The sequence below is a fragment of the Chanos chanos genome, chromosome 6 (genome assembly GCF_902362185.1).
Source record: "Chanos chanos chromosome 6, fChaCha1.1, whole genome shotgun sequence".
In the NCBI taxonomy this organism is placed as follows: domain Eukaryota; kingdom Metazoa; phylum Chordata; class Actinopteri; order Gonorynchiformes; family Chanidae; genus Chanos; species Chanos chanos.
The window spans coordinates 39,641,122-39,668,615 of record NC_044500.1 but is presented as its reverse complement, the minus strand read 5'-3'; the positions used below and the strand labels follow the sequence as shown (position 1 = coordinate 39,668,615).

Sequence of the window (27,494 nt, the reverse complement as noted above, 5' to 3'; positions counted from 1 at the left end):
TTTACCACAATGTAGCGGTTGTGACGACAAGCGAACTACACTACATTGTTTCACAAGGAGTGGTGCAGGAGTGATACTTTGGTCCTCTATCATGTTGTGGGGCAACTGGAGGCGAAAAACGGCAAATCACACTTTTCAATCTGTGCAACCGCTTAAAAAAGCTGAAAGAGCTGTTGTTTTTATTTATTCATAGTCTTATAATATATGTAGGCTAACTTATTCTTTTTTCCCCATCGATGTGGCAGAGCCAAAAGAACGAGATATTCCAGGAGTAGAGGTTTCTTTCACTGTCAGACAAAAGAGCTGGCTATTGACATACCTCAGTCTTTTAGATGAAGTTTTGATAAGGTGATCTTTCACATGTAGCAATGACTACATGATCACACTCAGTCAAAAGACTCAAGTTTATTGTTAGCTGGGTGGCTGCTGCAGTTAGTAGCCTGCATTACCCACAGAGCCACAAGGGGGCATCACAGGTAAACAAAACAAATAGTGGCTTTCGGCTGTGGACACCAAAAAATAGTACACTGTCATATCAGGATCATTAATGTATTAGTGTATTACTTAATTTTTTTTTTAAATTAAGTTTCAGTGATTGCGCACACACACTGTGAACAGTGAGCAGTGAATTTGTCCTCTGCATTTAACCCATCCAACACACCAGTAGTGAACACTTATTTATTTTAGAGAGTATTGGTGTTTATGTCCGTTTGGGGTCTGCAATGGAGCTGGAATCTGGCTCTGACACTGGAGACTCTCCTCTTTGCTTATATGTCTATTTCCATGGTGATGGATGAATTGAAGTGGTTGTGAGGGTTTGGCTTCTAAGGTGGGGCCCTCAATGTGTGGTCTACCATGTTTATGACGGTTAGGCCAAAATGTATTCAGTTCCTATTAGCCTTCTGCTTAGTCTTTTAATGTCTCGGAGAAGAGGAACATTCTAATTATTAACACTGAATGGAATTCCACAAAGAATACAGATATCAAGCACAAAGCACATTCATATCGACTATATCTATTCACCAGCCAATATATGAATTCATCTTTACATTTCAGTGGTTCGCACCACAAATATATGTGACAGCTCTTCGCTAACAGGCATTTAAAGACTAGCTCTCCATTATTGCTGCACATTTCCGTTCATAAAAAGATCTTATATTGATCAGACAAAATTATACACTCTTCGAATTCATTATTCATCATTATTAGTTGTTTATTAAGAAGACGCAGCCGGATTTTTTTTCTGTTCCCGATTTTTTTTTGGCTTATCTTGACTGTTCCATTTAATTAGCAGAAGGCAATCAGAGAGTGTGAATGAACAGAACATATGTACACATCCTGTGTGTGGAGTTCTACAAAGCTATGATTTAATCTCACTGAATTCAGTTAATAACCTTGATTGCCCATTTAGATTTTTACTTAGCATCCAGTTTAGATGCATTAGATAATATTTCGTTTTCGGGTATTTCGGGTGTCGCGGTATAGAATCCTGCTTTCGAGAAAGGGAAAGCGAAAGCCCTGATGCGGTAAAAAGACTGAGGTGCAAATTACAGCCAGAGTAGGGGGGGGGGGGGTTAAATCCTGCACTAATCCTTGTGTCCTGAATCTCACTCTGTCGGTCCCAGTGCTTCGGAGTGGAGCAAGGCTCCTGTTAGAAGGAGGAAGACTAAATGCGCACTGGAACAATTTAATTTAGACTGAACCTTAAATTTGTACTCTCAGCTTGAGATGATGTTTATGATAGCTTGTTTCCATTGTTTGTCCAAGAAATACATTGCGCGCGGTTAATCCTACGGGAACGCAACCTCCCAAGTACAGGTCAGTGAGGAAGGACTTGCTGCTTTTGCCATCGTACAAAACCTAGTGTCTTAATGAGCGACTCGGGAGACCCCAGCGCAGACTCAAAACTGGAGGCAGTTATACAGGTGATAACATTACCGCTATTTTAGTGAGGAAATCTGCAAGTTATGCGTATTTTTTACAACCGCAGGCTTTAATCTTTAAACGAAATTCGCTCATTTGCTGTTGACATTTTCATACTTTTACGATTTAATGTTTATTTTACTTTTTGTTTTTTTGTGTGTTTGTTTGTTTGTTTCGACAAAAGCTGCAGGTTGTTGTTGTAAATGTGTCACCTCCTTCCTCTCCCATGCACCATTACATGTTCTGTTCTAAATATATGACTCAGCGGTTCACAGAAGTCACTGCTGATTTGCCACCTGTCCACACTACCCAGCCCTAAGGTCCTAAGAAACAAATTCCAAGAATGTCTCAGCTTTGCATCCAAACCAGCTCTCACTGCCTTTCTCTGTTTCTTTATTTTTGAGTAGTGAATTGCATTGCGTGTGCCTCACGTGTGATTGTGTCTGTTAGAGGCTGGAGGAGAGTGTCCTGTCTGAGGAAAAGAGGCTGACGGTTCGTGGAGCTTCCCCAGATGCCCCGCCAACTTGTCTACCCGCACGAGTCCGAGAGATTGTGACCAAAAACCTCAGCGATAGCAGTGAGTGACCAGTCTGACAGAATTTGAGTCTTAGTAACACGGTTCTCTTTTTGGTACAGAAAACAGAACACCACAAAAACGCATCTAACTTTCCCTCTCCCTGCTACGCCCTAACAGCCGGAGCGATGTCGTCTGTCCTGTCCCTCCAGGAGGAGAATCGCATGCTGCAGAGTGAGCTCGGTCGGCTGGAAGATTTGCTTGCCCACAGCCGTGCAGACCGCGATGAACTGGCCATCAAATACAGTGCCATTAGTGAAAGGGTGAGGAACATGGTGGAGGCAGAGAGGGAAAAAAGAGTGCTTTTCACTAATTCCTTTAATTATTAGGTACTTTGGCCTTTTTGTTTAATGTACACGCATACTGAGCTCACTTTTCTTGTCTCCACAAAGATTTGTGCTTGGAAAGGGAGGGTGTTTTTTAACCATTGCTTGAATCCCTTCAGATGAATGCAAATTCTCATTTTCTTTTTTTGTGATTTTTCTTTGTCTGACTCTGAGTGAAAGACTGACTGATCTCCTTGGTTACGGGGGTTTGGAATGAAGTGAAGTGGCATGTTGCCATAGCATTTGTCACCCCTGGTGACTGTAAACAGGGGCTTCAGGGGGGATATGGGGATTTAGGTTTTAGAGGATACATTAAAGACCCCAGGAATGCAGTTGCCTTTTATATTTGATTCCTTTATCGTTGTTGTTACTATTGTGCTTGAGGAAAGCTAATCTTAAATCAGCTGGCAAAGCTAAAGAAATCAGAAAACAAATAATAGATTAGATTTTACATTCTGACACCTTTTGTGTATGCACTGGCAATGGAGTGTCAGAATTGCATTAGAAGTAGTAATGACATTTTGGCATGTTTTGGTGGCTGTCTGTAAAATGTTGACAGGCTTTTCAAAAGGCAGTCTCACTGGGGTCCTGTAAAGGGTCCTATGGAAACAAGTGTATGTTTATCATTGCTCGGTAGCAGTCTCCATGGAGATGAGCTTTAGTGCCTCCATTAACCCTTCATTGTCTATTTACTATAGCAGTGCAACACACACACCCTACATTCCACGGTGCTCATAATTTATTCCAAGGTTTTATAGGAAATTCTTGATTTGCTTAAATTTTATACTAAGGATATTAGACCAGTGTAGTAGAGCATCGTTTCATTCAAACAGACAATCAGGGAATTGTACACTCTGTATGTGTGTATATATTACGTACATTTGTATAATATAAATCTTGAGTCAGCATTTTATAACCGTGTCCATAGCTCTTGACAAACAAGTGAGACAATTCTTTTCAAACTTCTGTGGTTGTACATTCTATTCTCATTGAATTTGTAGCAGATTCAGACATAAACAAACTGACGAATTACGACATATCAGACGTATTGTGCTTTTAGGATATATATATAAAAAAAAATCTCTGATTTCATTCTAAACCATAAACCCTTGACCGTCCATTCTTACGTTTTTGTCGCGTGATGTGTGCTCAGCTGGAGCAGGCGCTACGTTTGGAGACTGGAGAAGGGGACCATGACTCTCCAGAGTCCCGCAGCCTGGCCCAGCAGAACCTGGACCTGCGCAGAAGACTGGACGAGGAGCAAGCCGCCTACAAGCGCAAGCTCACCGCTTACCAAGAGGGACAGCAGAGACAGGCACAACTGGTGCAGAAGCTCCAGGCCAAGGTACCTTCCCAAGATCTGTTGTAATAGGATCAGAGAGGGGGGGGTCCTGACTCTAGGATTAAAGCTCTACTATTAATAATGTGTAAGCACTGAGAACCAGTGTAAGGCTTGCATCATTTCTGATGAACTGAAATTGGTTTAATGTAGATTTAGAGGATTTTTTTTTTTATGCCAATGTAAATGTCTGGATGATTTTAAAAACGGAAAAGGAATAGATATTGATTTAGATCATTCGTAAATAGAGACCTGGACGCTGTTTCACAGCTCGGATGTCTCTGAGCGTCTTGTAGTGCTCTCTGTTCTTCGTGTAAATGTGCAGGTTCTGCAGTATAAGAAGAAGTGTGGTGATTTGGAACAGTCTCTTCTGGAAAAGTCATCGGAACTGGAGCAGCACAGGCTCAGTGTGAGTAGCTGCCTGTAGTTGGCTTTAGCTGAGCCACTTAAGACAGATACTCCATACAGTTTCACATAACAATGTGCTTGTGTACTTTCTGAATGACTGTGGTCTCTGAGTCGCATTTTTCTTCTTACAATCAGGGGCGCTGTGACATGTCCAGCAACGGGCATCGACGAGAGGAAGAGGAGCCTGGCAGTGACCTTGAGACGGCTCTAATTCGACTGGAGGAGGAGCAACAGAGGTGAGCGATGAGAGACACATCCAGCGGCTGTTAAAGATTGGCATTATTTATGTGTTATAATATTTTACTAAGCACTTTTGTGTTACAGTTCAGAACAGAGTTCTGCTGTATAGTTGTCATTCAGTGAGATGGAAACACATAGATAAAAACAGATGCTGAGATACTGTGAGAGATTTTTAAGCCAGTGGTTACTAGAATAGCTACTGTGATGAATAGTGGTAGACTTTAGTTCAACATTTTCTTTTGTCTTGTTTTGGGGAAATTTCTGATGGGAACAGATACTGTTATAAAAAACTGAGCATAAAGTGTTGCTGGTTCATGAATCTATTTGTATTGTGAAGATGTTAATTTCCCCTTTTGTCCTGAGCAGAAGTAGCAGTCTCTCTGCGGTGAATGCCATGCTGAGAGAACAGCTTGAGCAGGCTGGACTGGCCAATGAGGCGCTTAGTCAGGACATACGCCGTTTGACCGCTGATTGGACAAAAGCCAGAGAAGAGCTTGAGCAGAAAGAATCTGATTGGAGAAGGGAAGAAGAGGTAACAAATATGTAATTACCCTGCATCCCCGTTAATACTGACCCTATTGTATTGCCTTCAAGACAAACAGGACCTGGTCCTGACTCTGTCTGTTTGCGACTTCCACAGTAGTCGTTTAATTTCAGTCTAATAAATTCCTTGAGATGATACCTCCTCTGTGTATTAAATGTTTACTCACTGAGTGCTTTGAATAGTTTCCGGACTTTTCTTTGCCTCACCATTGCCTCAGAACTAGTTGTTCCATCCTTAAAGACGGCTCCACCCTCCTCTCCAGTCTTTCCACAGTTACTTCAGCAGTGAGCACAGCCGTTTGCTGTGTCTATGGCGACAGGTGGTGGGGTTCCGGAGGCATGTCTGTGAACTGAAGAGTGCCACTGAGAGGTCTGATAGACATAACATTACAGCTCTGTTGACAAACATGGATTACGACGAGCTCTATAGAGTAACACTAGTTTAGTTGACTAGCAAACCTCTTTTATATTATAAATTGATGCTCCAGGGAGGAATATAGCTTTCGCTGGCGTTATATGTAACTTTAGATGTATTCAGTCTTTTTTACGACTATTTTCTTTGGTTGCAGTTGTAAAAAGCCAGAGTTCAAATAGAAGCTAATCGACTTTTGCGCGTCCTTAACAACACGACCCCTCTGCTCTCCCTTGTCCTCTCCTGACCTGTCACAGGGACCTTTCTAACATGCGGAATGAGCTGGCGCGGGCATCCCAGTCTGCCCAGCTGTCCTGCGCCGGGCTGTGTGCCGCCCTCCGGAGCCGCGAGGACGGGGCCTCCCTGGCGCTGGAGCGGGAGGTGGTCCAGCGGGCACAGCTGGAGGAGCAGTTACGGGACAAAGTGACCGAGATGATGACTCTACAGGCCAAAAGTGACTCGGAGCGAGCGGAGCTGAACGCCAGGTCGGTCTGAGGGACTGATGACCGTGCTTCAGGACCCACCGATTTTACGTTCGATTTGTATACATGACATTAAGGGCTCGATATAATCAGAATTTGGGATGGTAATGGTAGATATCTTACTATTCTGGTTGTTATTTTGAAGCAAATTATTAATACTTTAATTGTATTATTTTTCTCAGTTTCTCCATGCTGTATAGAAAGAGTGTGTTCATTTACAAAAAAATTTTCATTTTTACTTTATTTCCATTTGGTTCAGTTGATAAGCCCTGAATTCTGTTGTGTTTGTACCAACTTCTTGACAAATGCCAGTGGCTGAAGTAAGAGCTGACAGTTTACAGGTGAAGTAAACATTTGTGCTGAGAACTAAACCCGGTTCTGCATGGTGTGGTTCGCGCCGTTAGCATTCTCACAGTAATCACATCTTCCTGTCACTGCATGTGGAAGAGCTCTTCACTCAGTGAGAGCTGGCCTTGTGAAAGAATTGAGGTGGTGTGATTTAATTTATTGTTGTATCCTCATGAAATGGGTGACACTGTATTTCTCCCTCCATGCTCAGGCTGGCGGATGCGGTGCGGGAGGTGGAGAGGCTGAAAGCTCGGGCGGAGGAGAGGGAGCAGGACCTGGCCTCTCTCACCAGGAGGCTTGAGGTATCCGGACACCGACTCTTGAGTAGCTCGCGTCTCTTTCCTAGACCCATTTCATTAAAAATGCTCTCAGTCATAGACGGTGTTGATTTGTTTTTTATGAATGAATTCCCTCTCATATGGGCGTGGTGTTGCGTGGTTACAGGAGCAGAGTGGTGATGAACAGACAGACCTGCAGGCTCTCAGAGCACACACTGAGGCTCTGCTGGACACTCTGAGAGATATCGCCCAGGTAACCCGGGACAAACACAGCTTTTTCGCAAACCACAGACAACATCAAAACCATTTCAGCAGTACTGAACAAGGAAAAAAGTAAACTGCACAAGGAAAAAAGTAAATAAACTAGTCTAAAAAGAGGTCCTTACACACTACATGACTAGTATCATGTACACATGTTGCCTCAGGTTAGCTATATGTTGTACACCTTCACAAACTACAGGTCTAAAACATTACGTTACTCCGGTTTCATAAACCTTGATAAATAAAAACCGGAAAAACAAACCTCTCATAAAAACTTTTTACAGGCGGTGTTGTCAGATGGTGACTCTGGGATATTCATGTCTGCCACAGAGGGAGATGGCAGGGAGGGAGAAAGCCCAGCTGCATCTCTGTTGCCCCTGCTGCGTTCGTCCTCCCCTCACCGCCCCTCATCACCACGGCGATCTTTGTCACCATGTCGATCCTCCTCCCTGTTACCTTCAGAGGCTAGTCTCTCAGCCCTGCGCTCAGCTGTGTCCAGCAAACAGCTCCAGCTGCAGGTGAGGATTTGGAGCATTTCCAGATGCATCTCATCCGCAGAGCTGAATAGCAATAAATAATCTCCACTCTAGCTATAAATAACAAGTTATCAAACAAGGTAGCAAGTTGATGTCGGTTGGTCCAGTAATCGTTGTGTGTCTTGTCGTTTTCTTTGCTTCTCATATTTTATGTTGTTCTGTGAGTTTTCTCTTCCCAAGATCTCTATGCTTCAACCTGCAGGAAATGCGTGGGCGTCTGCTTTCTGCACAATCGTCTGTGCAGCAGCTGCGCAGGCAGCTTGGAGAGGCGGAGTCAGGCAAACGGGAGGCGGAGCAGCGTATGCAGATGTTGCAGGGAGAGCGAGATGACGCCCAAAGAGAGAGAGAGACTGCTCTGAGGGAGAGAGATCGTCTTCGGCAAGATAGAGACACACTGGTCATGTACGTAAACCTACAGAGAGAGCACTTACATGTGCTTAATATTAACTTCTTAGTAACCTGTGTTGTGTTGGCTGACATAGTGACATGGAGTAAAGACAAACCTACACACAGAAACAAAGATCAATAAGTATCAAGACTCTCACATTTTCACTCCTCTTCATCTTTTTCTCAGCGACAAGGACGGTTTGGAAAAAGCTTTGCAGGCGTCGCAGATGAAAGCGCAGCTTCTGCAGCTGGACTGCGATAAAGCGCAGCTGGCGCTGACCTCTCTTCAGAGAGAGAAAGATCGTGAGAGTGAGGAAAAAGAAGCAGCCATTCAGGACAGAGACCGAGTCAAAGCTGAGACGGAGAAAACGTGAGTCCTTAGGTCAATCTGTAAATTTAGCTGAAATAATCCCTGTGTCACAGGATTGGTGATATTATGAGTAGGAATGAAGTAATAACAGCTGAAGATGCTGAGTGCGGACGTCGAGTCAAATGAGGGTATTCTTTGGCCGAGGACAGGGAAGAATGCTGAGGCTGTCGTTTGAATAGACGAAACCGAAGTTGTTTTTGAAGGCTCTCTCCTCTTGTCAGTCAAAGGCAGTGGGAGCAGAGTGAGAGTCGAGCGTCCTCTCTCCGTACGGAGCTGTCTGCCGTCAGGGAGGCTCAGCAGCAAAGTCTGGTGGAGAAACAGCTTCTGGAGGGAGAGAAGGCCCAGCTCACTGAGTCTCTGGCCAGGGTAAGACACAACACGCTGCCTCTTCTCTGCATTCATTCATTTTTTTGTCTGATGTTTTATGACACGTGAGCAAGCCTATCTCTGTCTGTTAAATCTCTTTAAAGATCATTTTAAAGATGCAACTATTAGTAATTGCTACCTGAAATGTATCTGTCAGAAGTAAAGCGTGGTGTATCATTGATTTGTACCTACATAAGTGCTTGCTTGTTCTGTGCCTTGAGAGTACTGGGGTTTTTGTTTTTGTTTTTTTTTTACCGATGTTTATCTTCATTAAAATATCCATGTTTACACACAGTAGAATTCACTTTAATTCTTTAATTCTTTGTTTGGCTTGATTCACTTTAATTCTTTAATTCTCTCTCTGGCTCTAGGCTGAATCCAGTAATGCAGAGCTGTCCCTCCTGGTAAATAAACTCCACTCTGAGGAGGCAGCACTGCGGGACTCTCTGGCCAAAATGGGCAGTCTCAACGAGGGCCTGGCCCAGGACAAGTCTGACCTCAACAACGTCATCATCCAGGTATTAGACCAAAACTATGTAACCTCTACAAAATGACATTTTCAACTCAACACACTGGAAAGGAAATTCTACACTCTTTTGGAGGTTCACCGTCACATCCTTGTGCACAGTGAGCCCGGAGATAAATTCACATTAGATGTCACAAAGATGTCACAAAGACTTAGTGTGCACCTAAATGCTAGGTTAAATCCTGCTTTTAAATACCCAATCTGTCACTTCTCAGCTGGAGGAGGAAAAGAACCTCCTGCTCTCCCAGAAACGGGAGGCGGAGCAGGAGAAGCTGACCATTAGAGACGAGCTTGTCCGACTGGAGCAGGACAGGCTGGAGCTGGATTCCGCCCGGCTGGCTCTCCAGCAGTCCCTTCAGGAGGCGGAGCTTATTCGGGTGGGGCTGGAGACAGAGATTCAGATGGTGAGAGCAGACAGGGTCAAACTGCAGGACAAAGTGACTCAGGTACCCATCTCCAAAAGGTTGCATTTCCACTTCTGAAATTAAATGCACTGATGACGTGTGATTCTGGGTTGGTAACGGTGAGTCGTCTTTCAAATCTAGCTGTGTGGGGAGGTGAGCTCGTTGGGGGCGGAGTTGAGCCTGGCCCGTGGGGAAGGAGAAAGACAAGGCGTGGCCCTAGAGGAGGTCGGACGTAGCCGTGCGGAGCTAGCTCGGGAGAGGGCGGGGCTGGTGGTTCAGCTGACGGCGTCTGAGAGAGAGAACGCCTCTCTCACAGAGGAGCTGGCTGCTTTCAGGTAAGACAAACTGGAGTGTCAAACTTGGATCCTTCAAATATTAACACTGACCCGTATGTCATTCGTATGTTTCTCCATATACTGTGTTGCAGTGTTGCGGCCAAAGTTTTGAAAAGGCTAATACATCTTTGAGTAAGATAGAAACTACTGAATGAGAAAGATTAATGACAAGCCAAGTTTGGAAGTCTTCTGCTGTGTTGCATTGATTGTGTGAGGATATGTGTAAGGGACGAGCGTTTCTGCGCAGGTCGGAGAGAGAGGCTCTGGAGACCAGTCTGTTTGAGGTGCAGCAGCAGCTGTTGCAGCTGGAGTCCCGGAGAGAGCAGCTGGAGACTGAGAACCAGAATCTGCGGCTGCGCAGTGAGAGCACAGCAGGTGGAGGAGCAGATACAGCGATTCAGACACATGGAAATAAGATATTACACTGATAGATGTGTAAACATATTGGATTACAACAAGTTAACAGCATATCGGTAGGGAATGGTGAAGGACAGTTGGGATTAAGATGGGGATTTGTAATCTGTGTCAGCATGAAGAACTTGCTTATAGCGTAGATAGCCAAGAGTTAAATGTCAGTATAGATGGATATGGTGACACAGTCAGATCTGATAGAACTCAAAGACAGATGATTTAAATGAATCATGTGTAACACTAAGTCAGACCGGCCTTATTTTGTTATAGTTGAGACTGATCTCATTGTGTGTGATGTCGTCTCTGTTCCGGTACTATGCAGTGGAGCTGAAGCGACTGCGTGCTGACAGAGAGAATGCCCTGACTCAGAGTGAGAGAGAAAGAGAGGCTCTCAAACAGGCCTTGCATGCTGCCCAACAGGAGGCTCAGCAAGCTATGCGCAGTCTCCTTAATGACCACCAGGAGGAGCTAGAGAGACTCACTGCAGAAAAGGTAAGGGCTTTCTGACCAAGCTTTGTGTAAGTAGCCAGACTATTTATCAGCTGCAGTGGTAGTTTAGGTCAGGGGGTAGTTTACTCGCTATATTACTGTGGTAAAATGTGTATGATAACTGTGTTATCTCTGAGCTCATACAAAATGTCTATGTGTTACTTTCATAGAATACAATACAGCAAGTTTCGCACTTCTTAATTTGTTCATATACCTAAATGTGTATCAAGTTAAACTATGTTTCTTTGGCCCGATGTATTTTTGTATCGCTTCTCTTCAATTAAAATAAAAAAAAGTTTCACACTGTCTTGAGAACTTAATGAAACTCCTATACTAACCTAATGTTGGAGGTTTGCTGATTCCAGGCTAATGACTGTGTATTATGCCGTGTCCTGATGGACTGTCTAAGGTAACTGTTTAAAATTAAAAAAAAAAAAAACAGGACGCCCTGCGCCGTAGTCTGGAGGTCGAGCAGGAGGGGTCACTGCGTCGTCTCAGAAAGGAGGCTGAGGAGCAGCTCCACAGGGCGGAGAGGGAAAAGGAGGAACTGCGGGAGGAGTTACGAAGCCTGCAGCACGAGAGAGATCAGAGCCTGCTACAGGCTGAAACCGAAAAACAGCAGGTTAGAGCCACATGTGAACACTAGGGGAACGTGTCAACATGAACTGTAAACACCGCTTATGTCCTACAACCCACGAGTAGAAGTTACAGTAACAACACATTTTGTGGTGAACAGTGTGAGTGCGTCGCTTTCATTGCACTTCATTTGTAATTGGAACCTTGATTTGATTGTGTCTCTGCTCTCCAGGCCCTGTCCCTGAAAGAGACAGAGAAGGCCGTGTTGTCTGAGAGGATTTCTGCTCTCCAGGCGGAGCTGAGCGCGTCAGTGTTGGAAACAGAGCGGCTGACCAGAGAAGCAGCGCATTTCAAAGACCAGGAGAGGGTCAGATTGACTTATAAACTCATGTGTCTGTGTTAAATGGACTTCAAAATGAGTTACATATGATTACGTGGTAGTTTACAGTCTAGATTAAGTCATAAGGTCGTGAGTATCTGCCTGTGTGACCCCGTTAGTGATTTAATTCAGTGTAACGTGATTTCATATCTCACTGTATGACTTCGAGAGCAGGCTGTTAGTCTTATATAATCTGAAAACGACTCAAATGATCACAATCGCGAATTTACGAGAGGGTCGTCTCCCGACTGGTTCTTATCTCTTCTTCACGTCTTTCCAGGCCACCGTTGGAACTCTGAACGGGGAGATCCAGGAGCTGCGCTCTCAGTTAGAGGACCTGGTCAGCGGCCGCAGCCGGGATCTGCGCAGACTGCAGGAAACATGCGCAGACCACCAGACACGAGCAGATGCTGCACTGAAAGAGGTGAGCGTTCTCTGTGCCGCGTTCTCTTTTTCTCCCCCAGACACTTTAACACGCCCTGTGAACCCTGCTGGTCGTCTCTTCCCCCACGCAGCTGGAGGAATGCAGGGCAGCCCTCGCCGCCAGCGAGGAGAGCCGTGACAACGCGAGGCGGGACCTCATGGAGATTGACAAGCGTTTGTGCCAGACACGCGACGCAGGGGAGGAGCACAGGCGGGACTCTGTGGAGTTGAGGCGCTCCCTCTGTGATGTCACTAAAGAGAGAGACACGCTGAGCCAGTCCAACAACCAGCTGAGAGAAGCACTCAGAGCTGCGGAGAGCGAACGGATCAGGTAGAGGGCGTGAAACCTCAGTCGGTCTTTTCCAGAGAGTGAACGGATCAGGTAGAGGGGGTGAAACCTCAGTCGGTCTTTTCCAGAGAGCGAACGGATCAGGTAGAGGGGGTGAAACCTCAGTCGTTCTTTTCCAGAGAGTGAACGGATCAGGTAGAGGGCGTGAAACCTCAGACGTTCTTTTCCAGAGAGTGAACGGATCAGGTAGAGGGGGTGAAACCTCAGTCGTTCTTTTTCAGAGAGTGAACAGATCAGGTAGAGGGCATGAAACCTCAGTCGTTCTTTTCCAGAGAGTGAACAGATCAGGTAGAGGGCATGAAACCTCAGTCGTTCTTTTCCAGACAGTGAACAGATCAGGTAGAGGGCGTGAAACCTCAGTCGTTCTTTTCCAGAGAGTGAACGGATCAGGTAGAGGGCGTGAAACCTCAGTCGTTCTTTTCCAGAGAGTGAACGGATCAGGTAGAGGGTGTGAAACCTCAGTCGTTCTTTTCCAGAGAGTGAACGGATCAGGTAGAGGGTGTGAAACCTCAGACGTTCTTTTCCAGAGAGCGAACGGATCAGGTAGAGGGTGTGAAACCTCAGTCGTTCTTTTCCAGAGAGTGAACAGATCAGGTAGAGGGCATGAAACCTCAGTCGTTCTTTTCCAGACAGTGAACAGATCAGGTAGAGGGCGTGAAACCTCAGTCGTTCTTTTCCAGAGAGTGAACGGATCAGGTAGAGGGCATGAAACGTCAGTCGGTCTTTTCCAGAGAGTGAACGGATCAGGTAGAGGGCGTGAAACCTCAGACGTTCTTTTCTACGTCAGTAAATTAGAATATATTCATTTGTTGCACCACAGTCACATTTATCAAGAATTGAAATTAAAGTCTCTCCTGCATGTGACCATTTTGCTGTTTTGGGTCTCAAGGCTCATTCACATTATACCGATTGATAACTATAGTGATTACTAATATTCAATGATTTGTCATCCTATCAGTACATTGGGTGGTTGGGAGAAATGTTTCGTTGTAAGGCTGGAGGCAGGGTAGAGAGACTACGTGAATGGCTAGTATAAGAATAGTATAAAATCTTATCAACTAGTCATATGAAAAAAGTCAGGTAAATATTAATCGATACAATTGCAGTTTTGAGTTAGTGGATAACGAAGTTGATTTTACTTCTGTCTGTTGAATTTACAATCATGTTCATATAATTTGTTGTACTTCGTTTCTGTTCAACACACTTTTTGACAAATTTCAGTGTTCAGTGTTGAATTGTATAATTAGGTATATGAGGCAGCAGGCATGTCCCAGTGATGGAGCTTATTCAGGAAAAGCTTTCAGTGAGTGAGTGTTGGAGAACACAAAAAAAAATTAGTTTGAAAGTAATCCCGGCAAAGCCCTTAATCTTCACCATTCTTCATACTGACTTATGAGAACAATTTTAAATATAAAGTGGAGTATTGTCCTTTTTTTATATATATATAATTGTCAGTTTTTTTATTGATATGTCTTGTGGTGTCTGGATGGTTCTGTATGTGAGGGGTTTGGTGAGGGAGAGAGGCAGTGTGGAGAAAGACCTGTTCACGTGTCTGTGGTGATGATGATGATTTCAGCGTGAGACGTCAGTGTGAGGAGAAGGAGCAGAAGCTGGCTGTGCTGGAGGAGAACCTTGCGTCTTCGCAGAGGGAGGTGGCTGAGCTGCGCAGCTGTCTGCGGGAGGTGGAGAAATCCAGACTGGAAGCACGTAGAGAGCTGCAGGAGCTGCGCAGACAGGTTGGTTCGGAGAGACGGAGTGTATGCTCGCTATTTCCTGTTTTAATGTTATGGTTTTTTTTTCTTATTTTTGTATCATTCAAAATAAACTGAGAGATTAAATTAAATCTCTTGCTTTAGGTAAAGGTTCTGGATGGAGAGAGGGAGCAGAAAGGGAGAGAGGTGGCAGAGCTTCAGGCTCGACTTTCAGTGGAGGAGCAGAAAGAGGAGGAGAGAGGGAGGGAGCTTTTTACTCTCAAACAGAGGCTGACCGAGGCAGAGACGGCAAAGAACTCCATGAAAAAGGAGGTAAGTCAAAGTTTTGCTTCGACTGCTCTCGGCGCAACTCTTAATCCACAAACACATCTCAGCAAAACAGAGTCCAGGTCCTCTCCCCTGTTTCTTTACCGCATCTCCGCGTTTACGAATCCTCCCTCTCTCAAAAGCTCTTTCTCTCCTCTTCTCTCTTTACTTCCCCCCCCCCCTTCCTCGGCAGCTGTCGACGCTGCAGAAGAGGTTGGCGGAGTCGGAGTTCGGCTGGCGCGGCTGCGAGCGGGAGCTGACGGCGCAGCTGCAGGAGGCGCGCGGCTGCGAGAAGAAGCTGCAGGACGAGGCGCGGAACCTGGCCCTGCGGGCGCAGACCGCCGCCGACTCGGCCGCGCAGACGGGGCTGCAGCTCAGCGAGGCCCAGGGTCGGCTGGCGGCCACGGAGGCGGAGCTGGCGCGGTCGGAGGCGGGCAGACGGGAGCTGGAGTTCCGTCTGAGCAGCCTGCAGTCCGCCCTCACCCGCACGCTGGGCATCGGGGCCGCGGGCAGAGGGAGCAGGGGCAGGAGCCCCGCGGGTAGCTCCCCTTCTTCCGTCAGCAGCATCGTCCCCCGACGTAGGAGCGCGTCCCCTTTGCACGCCTCTCTGTCTCCCCAAAAAGGTGAACCGCACGTGTTGATCACATTACCATGATGTGCTGTGGTACACATAGTGGTTTCATACATTGCTTGAGTTTAAGCTGATTGTCTAAAGGTATTGTTAACACACATAATAGGCTATATTGTAACACATTAAGCAGTCATTCACATTACACAACCATACCCCATTTCAGAAATGTGTCTGTTTCAGTACAGTATTTAAGTACAGCATTGTTGTTATTTGTAACTGTGGTCTTTTTTCCTTCTTTGTTTCTTTGTTTGTTTCTTTGTTTGTTTGTTTCTTTATTTCTTTCTTTCTTTCATTTTCAGATTTAACATGCAGCACCACCCCTGATAACTCCATACCACGACCCCTCTCTCCTGAGCGGGGGGACACACCCCTCCCCGTGGCACTGCCGGAGCTCGACCCCGAGACTTTACGCTGTGGACTTCGAGACTTCATACAGGAGCTGCGCGAGGCCCAGAGAGAGCGGGTCAGATATACGCACGAATATCATGCACATAGAACACAGTATACTCACTATGTGTTATCCTTACCTCACAGAAAACTGTTCCTGCTGGCACAGTCGTGCCAGGCTGTTATTTTCATGTATCTGCAATTGAATATTTGTTCAGTATGAATTGTTTCTGGGTTAACAGTAATAATAATTGATTGGTAATAACTGATTGGTTTTGTTTGGGGTTCTGTGTTGATAACTGCTCTGTGTGAGTGATCCTGTGGTTTGGTCCAGTGTGCGTGGCTACGTGACCTTAACTCTCCTCTCTGGGTTTGTGTTTGTGTGCATGTGCAGGATGAGGCTCGTGGCCAGCTGGGGGCGCTACAGAGAGAGTTGGAAGAGGTGACAGGAGAGAAAGACTCTGCTCTCGCTCGACTCACAGAGTTAAACAATACACTCCAGGAGTGCCAAGAGGGTAAATCCCTACAAACCCTTATACACACACACACACACACACACACACCACACATCACACACACATACACACAGAAACCAGGCATGACAGAGTCTATAAAAAAAAAGGACTTGGAAACATCCTTTAGTTTAAATAAATAAATGTACTCTGCGTGTGTGTGTGTGTGTGTGTGTGTGTGTGTGCGTGTGTGTGTGCGCGCGCTGTAGGAAGGCGTGGTGTAGACGGGAGACTGAGCTCCACACAGGCTCTGCTGCAGCAGCAGGAGGAGGCTGTGCGTCGAGGGGAGAGAGAGAGGAGAGCTCTGACTGACAGAGTCAAAGAGCTGGAGAGATCTCTTCAGAATGCAGAGACAGAGCAGAAACACACACAGGTACACACACGACCACATCCACCTCAATGAGGGTCGCACGTGGTTGCTTTAAAAAAATCACGTACCCCTTTTATATGTCTCAGTTTAGACTTATAAATTGTCCCTAAATTGTCAACAAACGTCCACAGTATATGTATTATCCCTGTTCTATGACAACATTATACTTCATCATGCCTTTGTACTTCCTTTCTATACATTTTTCACTGTTGTCCAGTTTGCTTGTATTGCACATGTATTTTGATACGTGGAGCAGTTTTGAATAGAATGTTGTTGTGTTACCTCCTCCTGCAGGAGCAGCTGAATAAGCTGAGAGCAGGAGAGGTCAGGCTGGAGGCGGAGAGGCGCAGGCTGAGGGAGGCTCTGGAGGCAGCAGAGGCGCGGGGCACCAGGGTGGAGCTGGGCAGGCGTAGTTTGGAGGGAGAACTGCAGAGGCTGAGGCTGAGTTTGGCAGAGCGGGAAGCAGAGAGCCAAACTGCACAGGAGCGCTATGAAGCCTCGCTAAAACAGGTACAGCCATCGTAGACAGAGGGCTGTACTCTGTTACTGGGCTTGAGTGGAAGATACTTTCAACTTTATTACTCAAGAAGTCACTTTTAAAGGTTATAAAGATCATCTGTTCATATGCGGTATTACATGTAATATTATCTGTTATAATATATGATAATAATAGAAATAATCTATAAATGTAAACACACATCTCTCAACACTGTATGTTTACCTGTGTTAATGTTAATCTGGGTACCTGTAGTGTCCCACTCCCACTCGTGGTGAATGTTAGAAACATTTTCCGAGTAAATCAACTACCTCATAGTGTTTGCTTATGATCCGCAAAATATTAAAATGAGATTAGAGTCCACCAGTGAACCTCTAACATCGTGCAGGCCAGACCCTGTGGCGATTGTGCTGATGCAGGAGGGCATTGTGGTAACAAGTGTGTGTGTGTGTTGTCAGGGACATTTGGTAATGTATGTGTGTGTGTGTGTTTGTGTTTTCCTGAAATTGAAGGACATTTGGTAGTGTTTGTGTGTGTGTGTGTTTTCCTGAAATTGAGGCACATTTGGTAGTGTGTGTGGGTGTGTGTGTTTTTCTGAAATTGAGGGACATTTGGTAATGTGTGTGTGTGTGTGTGTGTGTGTGTGTGTTCTCCTGAAGGTGGCTGAGGGGGAGGGCCGTGTGGCCTCTCTGCAGAGGGACGTGGAGCGACTGACGCTCCTGCTGGCTAAAGCTCAGGAGGGAGAGAGCTCTCAGAGAGACCGGGCTCAGAACCTGGCCCAGAACCTTCAGGAGGCCTCAGCTGCCCACAGCACCACCCAGGGTCGCCTGGCAACGCTGCAGAAGACGCTGGGTTTGTCGGAGCAGGACCGCAGGCAGCTGCAGGTAAGCAGAGAACCAGAGGCCACTAACTGAAACTGCCACAGAGAGACAGCGTAGGACCGAATGTCGTGTTTTTCCCTGTGTTTAGGACCGTCTGGATGCTACGCGGACCTCTCTCTCGGAAGGGAAACGCGCCATCGCCGCCCTCACGGAGCGCATGCAGAGTCTTCAGTCGGAGCTAGCTCAGAGCGAGGTGCGCAGAGCGGAGCTGGAGGCCGAGCTGTCCAACACGCAGGAGGTCAGCGAGCGACGCGGTCTGAGCGTTTCTGAGCTTGTGAAAGGTCCCTCTTACTGTCCGTCACTGACCTCCCATACGCTGTTCCTGCAGATCCTGCGGCAGCGTACGGCCGGCCTTGCTGAGGCCCAGCACAGTGCTCGGTCTGCGCAGGCGGAGCGAGCGTCTGCGGAAGAGCGTCTGCGCGGGTTGCAGAGAGCGGTCGCTATGCTGGAGACGGAGAAAAAGGACGCGGAGAGACAGGCGGTCCGTCTGGAGAAAGACAAGAATGCCCTAAGAAACACATTAGACAAGGTGAGCTGGAGTCGGACTAAATTCGGAATCACCGAGTGAAAATAAGGCGATGAACGGCAAACGTTGTCTGGTTCTTGACAGGTGGAGCGTCAGAAGCTGAAGACAGAGGAGGGTAGCATGCGTTTATCCGCAGAGAAAGGTCGTTTGGACCGCTCCCTCAGCACAGCTGAGCAAGAACTACAGGATGCTCAGAGACAAATAGCTCTGCTTCAGGTACAACACACACACACACACACTCACACACACATACGTATGGAGGTATAGAGCTGAGTGCACACAAACACATTCTGTCAGACTTTAAGAATTTTCTAAATGATTTCTTCATTAGGGGTAAACAGCAATGAACGCACGCTTTAATAGGACCGTTCTTTCATCGCAGGATGAGTCTTCTAAGCTGTTGCCGGCTTGGCGACCCATTTCTCGTTACTCAGGAGATCGCATAAACACTATGTAAACCTTTTTATCTGTATCCAGTTTGTCCAAGTGAACGTTTTCTCAGATGTGTTCGCTTACGGCGCTAGTCGCCTTTTTTAAAAACAATGGGTGTGATGTCAGAGGTTTCTGTGTTTTTATTGGCTTTCTCCATGGAAGGATGAGCTGCTGAGTGTTAAACAGAAGATAGCTATATGTCTGGTGAGTAATTGTTTGCATTTGGCAGTAAGGTAGTGTGTGTGTGTGTGCGCGCGCGCTTGATAGATTAGAGGGGTTGCTGTCATCAGGGTTGCAAGGGTGAGAGATGCTTTTTTTTTTTTGTGTGCTTCATTTTGTGTTCCAAATGTCTAAACTCACGCTGTGTAAGATTCATGGGGTTATTTCTGCTTTTAGGGCTATTGTGTTGTTCTTAAATGAAAGCAAATGAAAAGAAAATAATTGTGGTGTTAAAGGTCACTTGGATCACTGGGAAAAAAAGGCATTTTGCCCAAAACGTTCGAGTGCCAAACATATGTTACTAGTTAAGAAAATTAATGTTAAACAGTCAGATACAATTGACTCATTTGTTTATTCTCGATTTAGGGTCTGAGGTAAATTTGTAGGTTTTTCTTAAGCAATTAAAGGCGAAATGGCACAACTTCAACAACAGATAAAAACAACCGAATCACCATTAAGCTGCAAGGCTGTGATTAGTAGTCTCAGTTTATTTGCGGGGTCCTCCGTGATTTTAGACGTTGTTTTAATCACTTCCAGTCCTTGCTCTAGTTTTCTCTATTGTTCCAGATAAGACAGAACAACACTGAAGAGATTGCACAGGCAATACAACGTGCTTCGCGAGTGTTTGTTATTCGTCTGTTTATTGCTGTTATCTTGGCTAAATTTCTTTCATACTTTTGATTAATATGCTGTCTCTGTGCTTCATTATCTCAGATGAATCATGTTTTTTGTTTAGGATTCCAGTGAACTCACAAAGCAAGTTATAAAACATAACCTTTATATATATGTGCAGAAAATGAGCGTGTCGATTAAACCTGCAGCATTTTAATAAATCTGAAACTTTGATCTGAGTCTTAAAATCTGAATCTTTAATGTTTTAATGTCCTGATGTTGTATGTCGATGTAATTGAATATAGTGAGACGTACGTATTTCATTCATTCTCTCGGCGGTACGTGAGAATGGTCTTTCAATAAAATCCCATGGGTAAAACGCTCACTCCCGGGTTAAGGCATGTGTTTACCGCAGTTAATCTGTGACAGGATATGAATACCACTTCAGCATCCAACAGACCGCCGACCCTGCTCCTCACCACAAAATCCTCGAGCACAAAGAATCCTGTAACGCTGGATGTGTGTGTGTGTGTGTGTGTGTGTGTGTATGTGTATGTGTGTATGTGTGTGTGTATGTTAAGGCCCAGCTGGCAGAGATGGAGCAGGCTCACAGCATGAGCGAGCACTCGACGCGGCAGCGAGATGAGGCCCAGCGTGAGGCGGAGAGACTGAGAGCCAGTCAGAGGGAGGCTGAAAGAACTCTGGCCGCCAGGGAACGAGCCCATCGCCAAAGAGTCAAAGGCCTGGAAGAGCAGGTACTGACACCGTCATAAAAAAAAAAAAAAAGGTTGAGTTTAATTTGATACGTCAGCATGTGTGTCCAAAGCGTATGGCTCAGTCTGGACTTCAGTGCTAGTGTTGTGGAAATTTCTACTACCTTACTTAATACTGCTGAGGAACATTTACGTGCATACTGAGAACATATTTAAGTGGTTCGATCCAAAAGGTCTTCCTTTCAGCAACGTAATACTTGCTTGCTAATTGGAGTATGTACCCAGTGGTTCCATGATAGTCCAAGATGAAGGCTTTGTTAGTTAAATAGAGGGAAACTCATGAGCATCTCCAGTCAGTATCTTCTATTCTGATCGTGGTCTATAATTATACGTCCTTTGGAGGTTGTGTTTCAAACGTGTGTGTGTCCTTGACTATGGGTATGTTTTGTCTTAGGTGTCCACTCTGAAGGAGCAGCTGCAGCAGGAGATCCGTCGACGACAGCCCTCCCTACCTGTCCTGTCCGGCGGGAGCTGAGCAGAAAGCGACAGGGTCAGGACTGTGAGCACAGCGACTACGGCTGTGAGAGCACAGTCGCAGACTTCCCTCCAGACACATAAACTTCCTGTCCGCAGCCTCCATACAACTCAAACCAGCGAGCGCACAGGAATGTCCTGTGTTTACAGTAGTGTAAGAGCGTGCGTGCGACCGATTGAGTCCCGGCCGTAAAACGCGTCAGCGAAAACCGATGTTACACCGTTTTAATGTATAACCGTTACTGAGGTGTATTTTAATCTGTTTTAGACTGATCAATGATCATATAAACTACTGTGATAAAAAAAAAAAAAACACGAGACATACAGTATTTATTCTTTTGAAAGTTTGGTCTGTGACTTTTTCAATATTATTCAATCAGTAATTTTCATTTAGTTATGTAAAAATGTCAATCTACTATACATTCCACTTACATGTTTGTATAAGGATCCTCACTGATGGAGAATGTCAAACCTCCTGTATGAATACTTGAATTTTAATACTAAAATTGCATTGTTTATTTTGTGGTTAAAAACTCATAAACAAAGTTTGTAAGCTAAACCTTTGAGAAGAACAATGTGCTTAAAATGTATTCTTTTATAAAGGTCTTGGTGGTGAATTATTCTTTTTGGTGGTTAATTATTTCTTGGCCTTTTTTAAAATGAATAAATACATTTTCAACATAACAAACTTAAGCATGTGATAAAAAAGAAACATTTATTTCATTTTTTTTCATAATAATCTGTAATATGAAAATTCTATGGAGCAGTAGTACAGTAACAGCTTGTGAGTTGCTTTCACAAAGTACATTTTGCCACTTTTGAATCAAATGAGCCTATTCTTGGCATTGTCTATTATAAAGCACAGATAATGCATAGCAGATGATATGACAGATTATCATCAATGCTTTGTCAAGGGATCTAGAGGTCGACACCCTTCACTTCAAGTCTGATTGTCTTAACTCGCCACTAGTGACTGTTGACTATTGATCATTGGTTTGTGGTATTTATCTGTGGCAAAGGTCAGTGCGCCGTAGCCAGATGTGAGGCCTCACCCTCACACAGAGTTGGTCATTACTGGGACTCTGCTTTCCAAACACAAATACAGTACACGAGAAAACATTTGGCAACAATACAGAATACATAATAAAACGGCTACTTCAAAAAAGTACAACTGACACCCTTTTCGCTGTTTCTGTGCATCTCAACAACGTCTATGTGCTGCCGCTCATAGCACCAGTGTAGTATTGGTTTTGTAGCACCAGTGACATCGTACAATCAATATTCATTGGAGTATAAAAGTAAATATAGGTTTATATAGATTCATTCGTACACACATATTCAACAACCCCACCTTTCATGGTGTATAATTATATATAAGGTACTTTTTTTTTTTTTTTTTTTTTTTACTGTGAGCAGGGGTAGTAAAAATGAAAAGAATGGGGATTTGGTTTTGGACAGAGGAGCAGAAATAACTTGAGAATCTTTGGTATAAAGATTACTAAAGCGAATAAGGGGAAAAGTGTAAAAGTAATGAGCAGGTTACAGGTGTGCTCTGGACCTGGACATTAGGCAGTATGTGGGCTGTTCTTTCACTGTGGGCCAATCAAATTTCAACAGGATCCACAGCTCTTCCCACAGCTGCTGCCAAGCAACCCGCACTGGCCGGTCAGCGCGGCCACTCCGCATCGCGAGAACTGGTCACGGCACAAGTCAGCTACGCGAAAAGAAAAACGGACGAATGAAGATGATGTTTATGTATGGGTGATGTAAAAGAGTTGTAAGTAGATTACATTTCTTCTCTTTCTTTCTTTCTTTCTTTCTTTCTTTCTTTCTTTCTTTCCTTCTCTCTCTGTCACATAAAAAGTCAGAAACATGAGAGAGCCCTTACCTCTCAGCAGTTCCTCGTGGGCACACACAGTTCTCACACATATCTCCTTGTTAATCACATAGACCCTGCGCAAACTGTGGAGAACACAAAGACGATTTTTTTTTACCATCACAGTCTCAAACCCACACAACATAAGTGAAATAAGAGAATGAGCTGAGTCACCTGTAGAAACAGATACTGTTCAGACACTGCTTACACGGCTGGTGGACAGAGTAAAGTCTGGTACAGGGATACTGCTCCTCCCGACAATCTGCAAGCCAAGGTTCACATCACTTAAACCTGCTCTTTACTCTCTGTAGAGCCATCTGTTTTCTCTAGTGGAGCTGACAGGCATATAATGAAACACTAAAAGTTAAACCAAAGCAGATCTGAAAAGGTGTAGACAAGCTGCAGTCTAGCTTTCTCTCTCTCTCTCTCTCTCTCTCTCTCTCTCTCACCCAGTGGGCCAGGCTCAGTGGGTTCGGTCATCTCCAAGCCTGAAATAACAAACAAAATATGCAGTAGTTAGTGAGTGTACGTCTGTCTCTTCACGCATATTAGTAAAACCAGACACGATAACAACGGACCCACAAGGTAGCTCATTACACACAATCACTATGCTACATTTATTAACGGTTGAACGAAACGGAGATCTTAAGAAAACATACCAGATTGTTTGATAGTCTCTTCAGGTCCTTGCAGAATCTGTTGCTGAGGAGGTGAGCTCACCTCAGCTGTTAGGTAAAGGATAACAGATGAATAAAAACATTAGACATACTCTTTCAGCAATGCATTGTGCTCTAGTGCACCATCAAAACAAAATGAAATAGCTGAATTTTAGTCCAGTAAAAAACTTTGATCGTGAAACAATAGGTTTTTCAATCTCGAGCTCAGACATTCTGCACATTCAGTAACATCACGTGGCAGAGCAAATATTATCATTCAAAAATATATAAATCTCTATATTTTTCAAGGTTAATATATTTTCATTTACTAATCATGGAATATAGTTTATGATATAATATAAGGAAAGAAGGTGCAGCAACTACTGAAATTTTACGACGTGACCAGTTTCATCCCTAACCACACCTGACGATGTTTTTATGTTTACATTCACATCATGGAACTGGGGAAAAATGAAATGAATTATACTTACGAAAATTATAGTCTGTGCCATAATCATCTATGGGGGAGAAGATCTCTGTAAATTTATTTTTAAGCTGGAAGTTGTTTTTGATATTGTACTTTTAATGCATGCAGCAGGTTAAATATAAATATAACAATAGTATCAAAAACTCTCCTCTTAAATAGTCAAAGGAATGAATATTCTGTGATTGACAAATCTCATGAACTGAAGGATAGATCAGACCGCTTTGACATGTGCACTTAAATGATCTATCCATATCTGACAACCAAATCAATAAATGAAACACCCGTTAACACAATTGAAAAATAAGGACACAAAGCAAGCAAAGTGCTTAGGCATAGCTTAGGTAGGCTATAGTTTGACTGTGTTGCAGTGGTACAGATGGTTTGTATGTACTCACCAAATGGAAATGGTTCATATTCTTGCGTAGGTCTCTGGGCTAGCAGAAGTACTGTGAGGATACACAATAGTACAATATAGTACAATATTGAAGACAACTACTCCAATTTTCGCACACAATAGTATGATAATATAGAAGACCACTCCTCCACTTTTCACACACAATGGTACAGTAATATAGAGGACAACTACTCCACTTGTCTCTTGCTCTCACATAAAGATTTAAGTGAACAGAAGGACAGAATTAACTCTCAAGCAGAAGAAGGCAATGGAGCTGTGGAGAAGTCCCTGCAATTAAAAATTGTGGATGTTTGTGTTATTATTTATAGTTTTATTTTGGATACCGAAAACAGTGTGGTGTATGATTTGAACCTTGACATTTAGTTTGGGGAATCTTTGGGCACACTGTGTGTGTGTGTGTGTGTGTGTGTATGTGTGTGTGTGTGTGTGTGTGTGTGTGTGTTTGAGCTGGGCTCACCAGGCATGGAGAGCAGTAGAAGGCAGCTGACTCTCATGGTTGCTCACTCTGACTGGAGGTAGACAGACAGACTACCATTAAAATGAAGAGAGAAGACAACAAGTCAACAGAGAGATTCTGATTCCTGAATGACAGGCGTTCAACCGACTGTATTATTTTATCACGGATTACAAAAAGCTGACCACGCTCTCTCTAATCCCTCTCATTAATTCTCTCCTTAAACGCACTTTCCCCCTCTCCTTTTCTTCGCCCTTTTTTTCTGCCCTCCTCTGGCCCCAAGAAGTCAGAGGAAAATCTTTGACAGCGAGAATGTGGCATGTTTGTCCTCCTCCCTCTGTTTTTCTACTCTCCACCATTTCGCTGCTAAACGCTCCACAGCAGACAGACCAGGGGCTACATTCCAAGACAGGAACCACTGAGTAGCCTAAGCCCCATCCCCCTGTCCTCCACAATCTCTCTCACACTCTCTCTCTCTCTCTCTCTCTGCTCCACTCTTAAATGGTTCTTTCTCTCATTCTGCCCATCTTTCAATGCTCCCCCGCCACTTTTTCATCACATCTCTCATTCACTTACAATTTAATTGTCTTTAAATCTCTCTCTCTCTCTCTCTCTCTCTCTCTCTCTCTCGCTTTCTCTCTGTCTGACTCTCTGTCTGTCTGTCTTTCAGCCTGTCTCTCTCTCTCTCGCTCTCTCTCTCTCTCTCTCCTTCTCACTCTCCCCTCCTCACTTTCTCCTTCATTCCCTCTGTCATTTCTCTGAACTCCCCCTCCCGTTCCCCCTTTCCGTCTCTGCTCTCTAATAAGAAAAGGTCGCCAGCCTAAGAAAGTACAGTATGAACACAGTATGAAATAGAAAGAAAGCAGTAAAGAGTGGAGCGAAAAAAAAGTATATAAAAACATATTACATGTTACATTTGATATCTGTAAAGGATCTATAAATGAGTATTTTAGGGGCATTTTGAATTAAAAAGTTTATAATGCAAAATTTTGCAATAACAGTTTTATGATATATGACCTTCAAACAAAGAAGTCATCAGAGGTCTCAGGTTTGTTTTGAAAGGGAAAACTATCCTTGATTCTACATATTTACAGTTACTTTTACAGTTACAGTTATTTTTGCAGCTGTCTCAGTACACACAAATAATACTTAGGTTACGCGCATGACATAAATCTGTGTGTGTTTTCACACACATGCACATGTGTGTACGTGCTCGATTGTGTCACTGACAGTGTAAGTACTTCTGTGTGAGCTCAGACATTCCTCTTGTGCATCACAGTGGCCATCGGAAACCATATGTTTTCACAGCACACATCTGGGAGCTATTACACCCCCCCCCCCCCCCTTCTCCAACCCCCATTTTGTCTATCCTCTCAATCCGAACTGACCCCTCCCCCAACCCAAGGCCTGCCTGGGGATTTAGGAACAAAGCCTCTGTGAGGGAGAACCCCTTTCTGCCTCCTATTCTTCTCCTATCCTTAACTCTCCTCCTCTTCATAACTCTCATCCTCTCGTCCTTCTCATCACGTTTCTGTGAATATGAACACATCTTCTCCACTGAAAACTTCTCCTTTTCCTCCTCACGTATGGTTCTCCTCCACAGCACCCCACTTGCCCGTCCCCCTTCTTTATTTATATTGGCCACGTCCTCTACATTGTATTGTCATCGCCCCAAGCAATAACTCCACCCCCTGGAGTGTAACAGCACCCCCCCCCCCAAAAAAACCCCATGAAAACAGTCGCGCAGAAGACAACGTCATGTCAACTCTGACTAAACTGAATGGAGCAAGTTTTACACTGACGTATAACTTTGATTTTAGATGCGCTTTAGAGAAAGGTATACATATGTCCATGAAGCAAGGTAATCTACTTTGTACTTTTGTTCTCCTGACATTTAGACATCTAAAGTGTTAAATGAATAAAGCATAAATTAAGGTTGAAGTACAGATGAACCCTTTTTAGCTGCATCTCAAGTTATTCCACAAATGTAGTACCCTAACATATTCGATTTCAAATAAAAGACAACAAAAAAGCATACAAATTGGAACGATAAAAGATTTCTTTTACTTGGACCCAAGTTACCTATTCACATACCTACTCATAACACAAAAATTAATAATTATTGTTAAATCGACACCTTCTTTGGTAAAATCTACTTTGCAACGTATTTTTGCATGTTAATTTATTTTTAGCACTAGCAGCTGTATAGTTCCGTAAATGCTTACCTCTTGTTAACTCAGTCTCCCCGAGTGATCCCCAAGTGTCTGCGTCCGTCTGAGGCACTCTATGACCGTGCGCCACATTCTACCGCCCCGCCTCCTGCCTCCCCCTCCTGTTCAGAGCGGGTCACAGTCGACCAGCATACCTTTTGGCACATGTCTTCTTATAAATGATGATGTCTGATCCTCGTACATTAAATATGTCAACCGTAAAAGGCTATGCCTTTTCTTGTCTTTCCGATGGCCCTTTTTTTTCTTTTTATATTTGGAAATGGACAGAATCGACACAATATTCTTTTTCTTTTCTTCAAGGAAAAAGGTGAGCACGCTTATAAAGTACAGATACAGGTATCTCAACTGATACATGTTCA

General features: G+C 44.3%; 2 protein-coding genes across 2 annotated transcripts; one reads left to right on the top strand and one right to left on the bottom strand.

Annotated features, from left to right (window-relative positions):
* The first annotated feature begins 702 nt into the window (after positions 1-702).
* crocc (ciliary rootlet coiled-coil, rootletin) lies at positions 703-21,017 on the top strand. The gene is made up of 37 exons (XM_030778354.1): positions 703-765; positions 2,374-2,495; positions 2,592-2,760; positions 3,977-4,168; positions 4,488-4,569; positions 4,743-4,806; positions 5,177-5,342; positions 5,617-5,723; positions 6,023-6,250; positions 6,807-6,897; positions 7,040-7,126; positions 7,419-7,652; positions 7,873-7,991; positions 8,245-8,427; positions 8,649-8,793; positions 9,165-9,311; positions 9,535-9,765; positions 9,865-10,058; positions 10,306-10,433; positions 10,792-10,961; positions 11,401-11,580; positions 11,767-11,901; positions 12,194-12,337; positions 12,429-12,667; positions 14,262-14,421; positions 14,542-14,709; positions 14,897-15,326; positions 15,634-15,797; positions 16,116-16,236; positions 16,443-16,606; positions 16,898-17,113; positions 17,759-17,983; positions 18,069-18,218; positions 18,309-18,509; positions 18,591-18,722; positions 20,351-20,524; positions 20,937-21,017. Exons 1-37 carry the CDS (start codon positions 703-705, stop codon positions 21,015-21,017), a joined length of 6,006 nt encoding a protein of 2,001 aa, XP_030634214.1.
* Positions 21,018-22,581: 1,564 nt separating this feature from the next.
* On the bottom strand, positions 22,582-27,150 carry mfap2 (microfibril associated protein 2). The gene is made up of 9 exons (XM_030777578.1): positions 27,130-27,150; positions 24,908-24,978; positions 24,431-24,481; positions 24,040-24,066; positions 23,552-23,617; positions 23,342-23,380; positions 23,067-23,154; positions 22,905-22,978; positions 22,582-22,730 (listed from the first exon to the last, which is right to left on the bottom strand). Exons 2-9 carry the CDS (start codon positions 24,942-24,944, stop codon positions 22,627-22,629), a joined length of 486 nt encoding a protein of 161 aa, XP_030633438.1. The 5' UTR covers positions 24,945-24,978; positions 27,130-27,150; the 3' UTR covers positions 22,582-22,626.
* Positions 27,151-27,494: the final 344 nt, after the last annotated feature.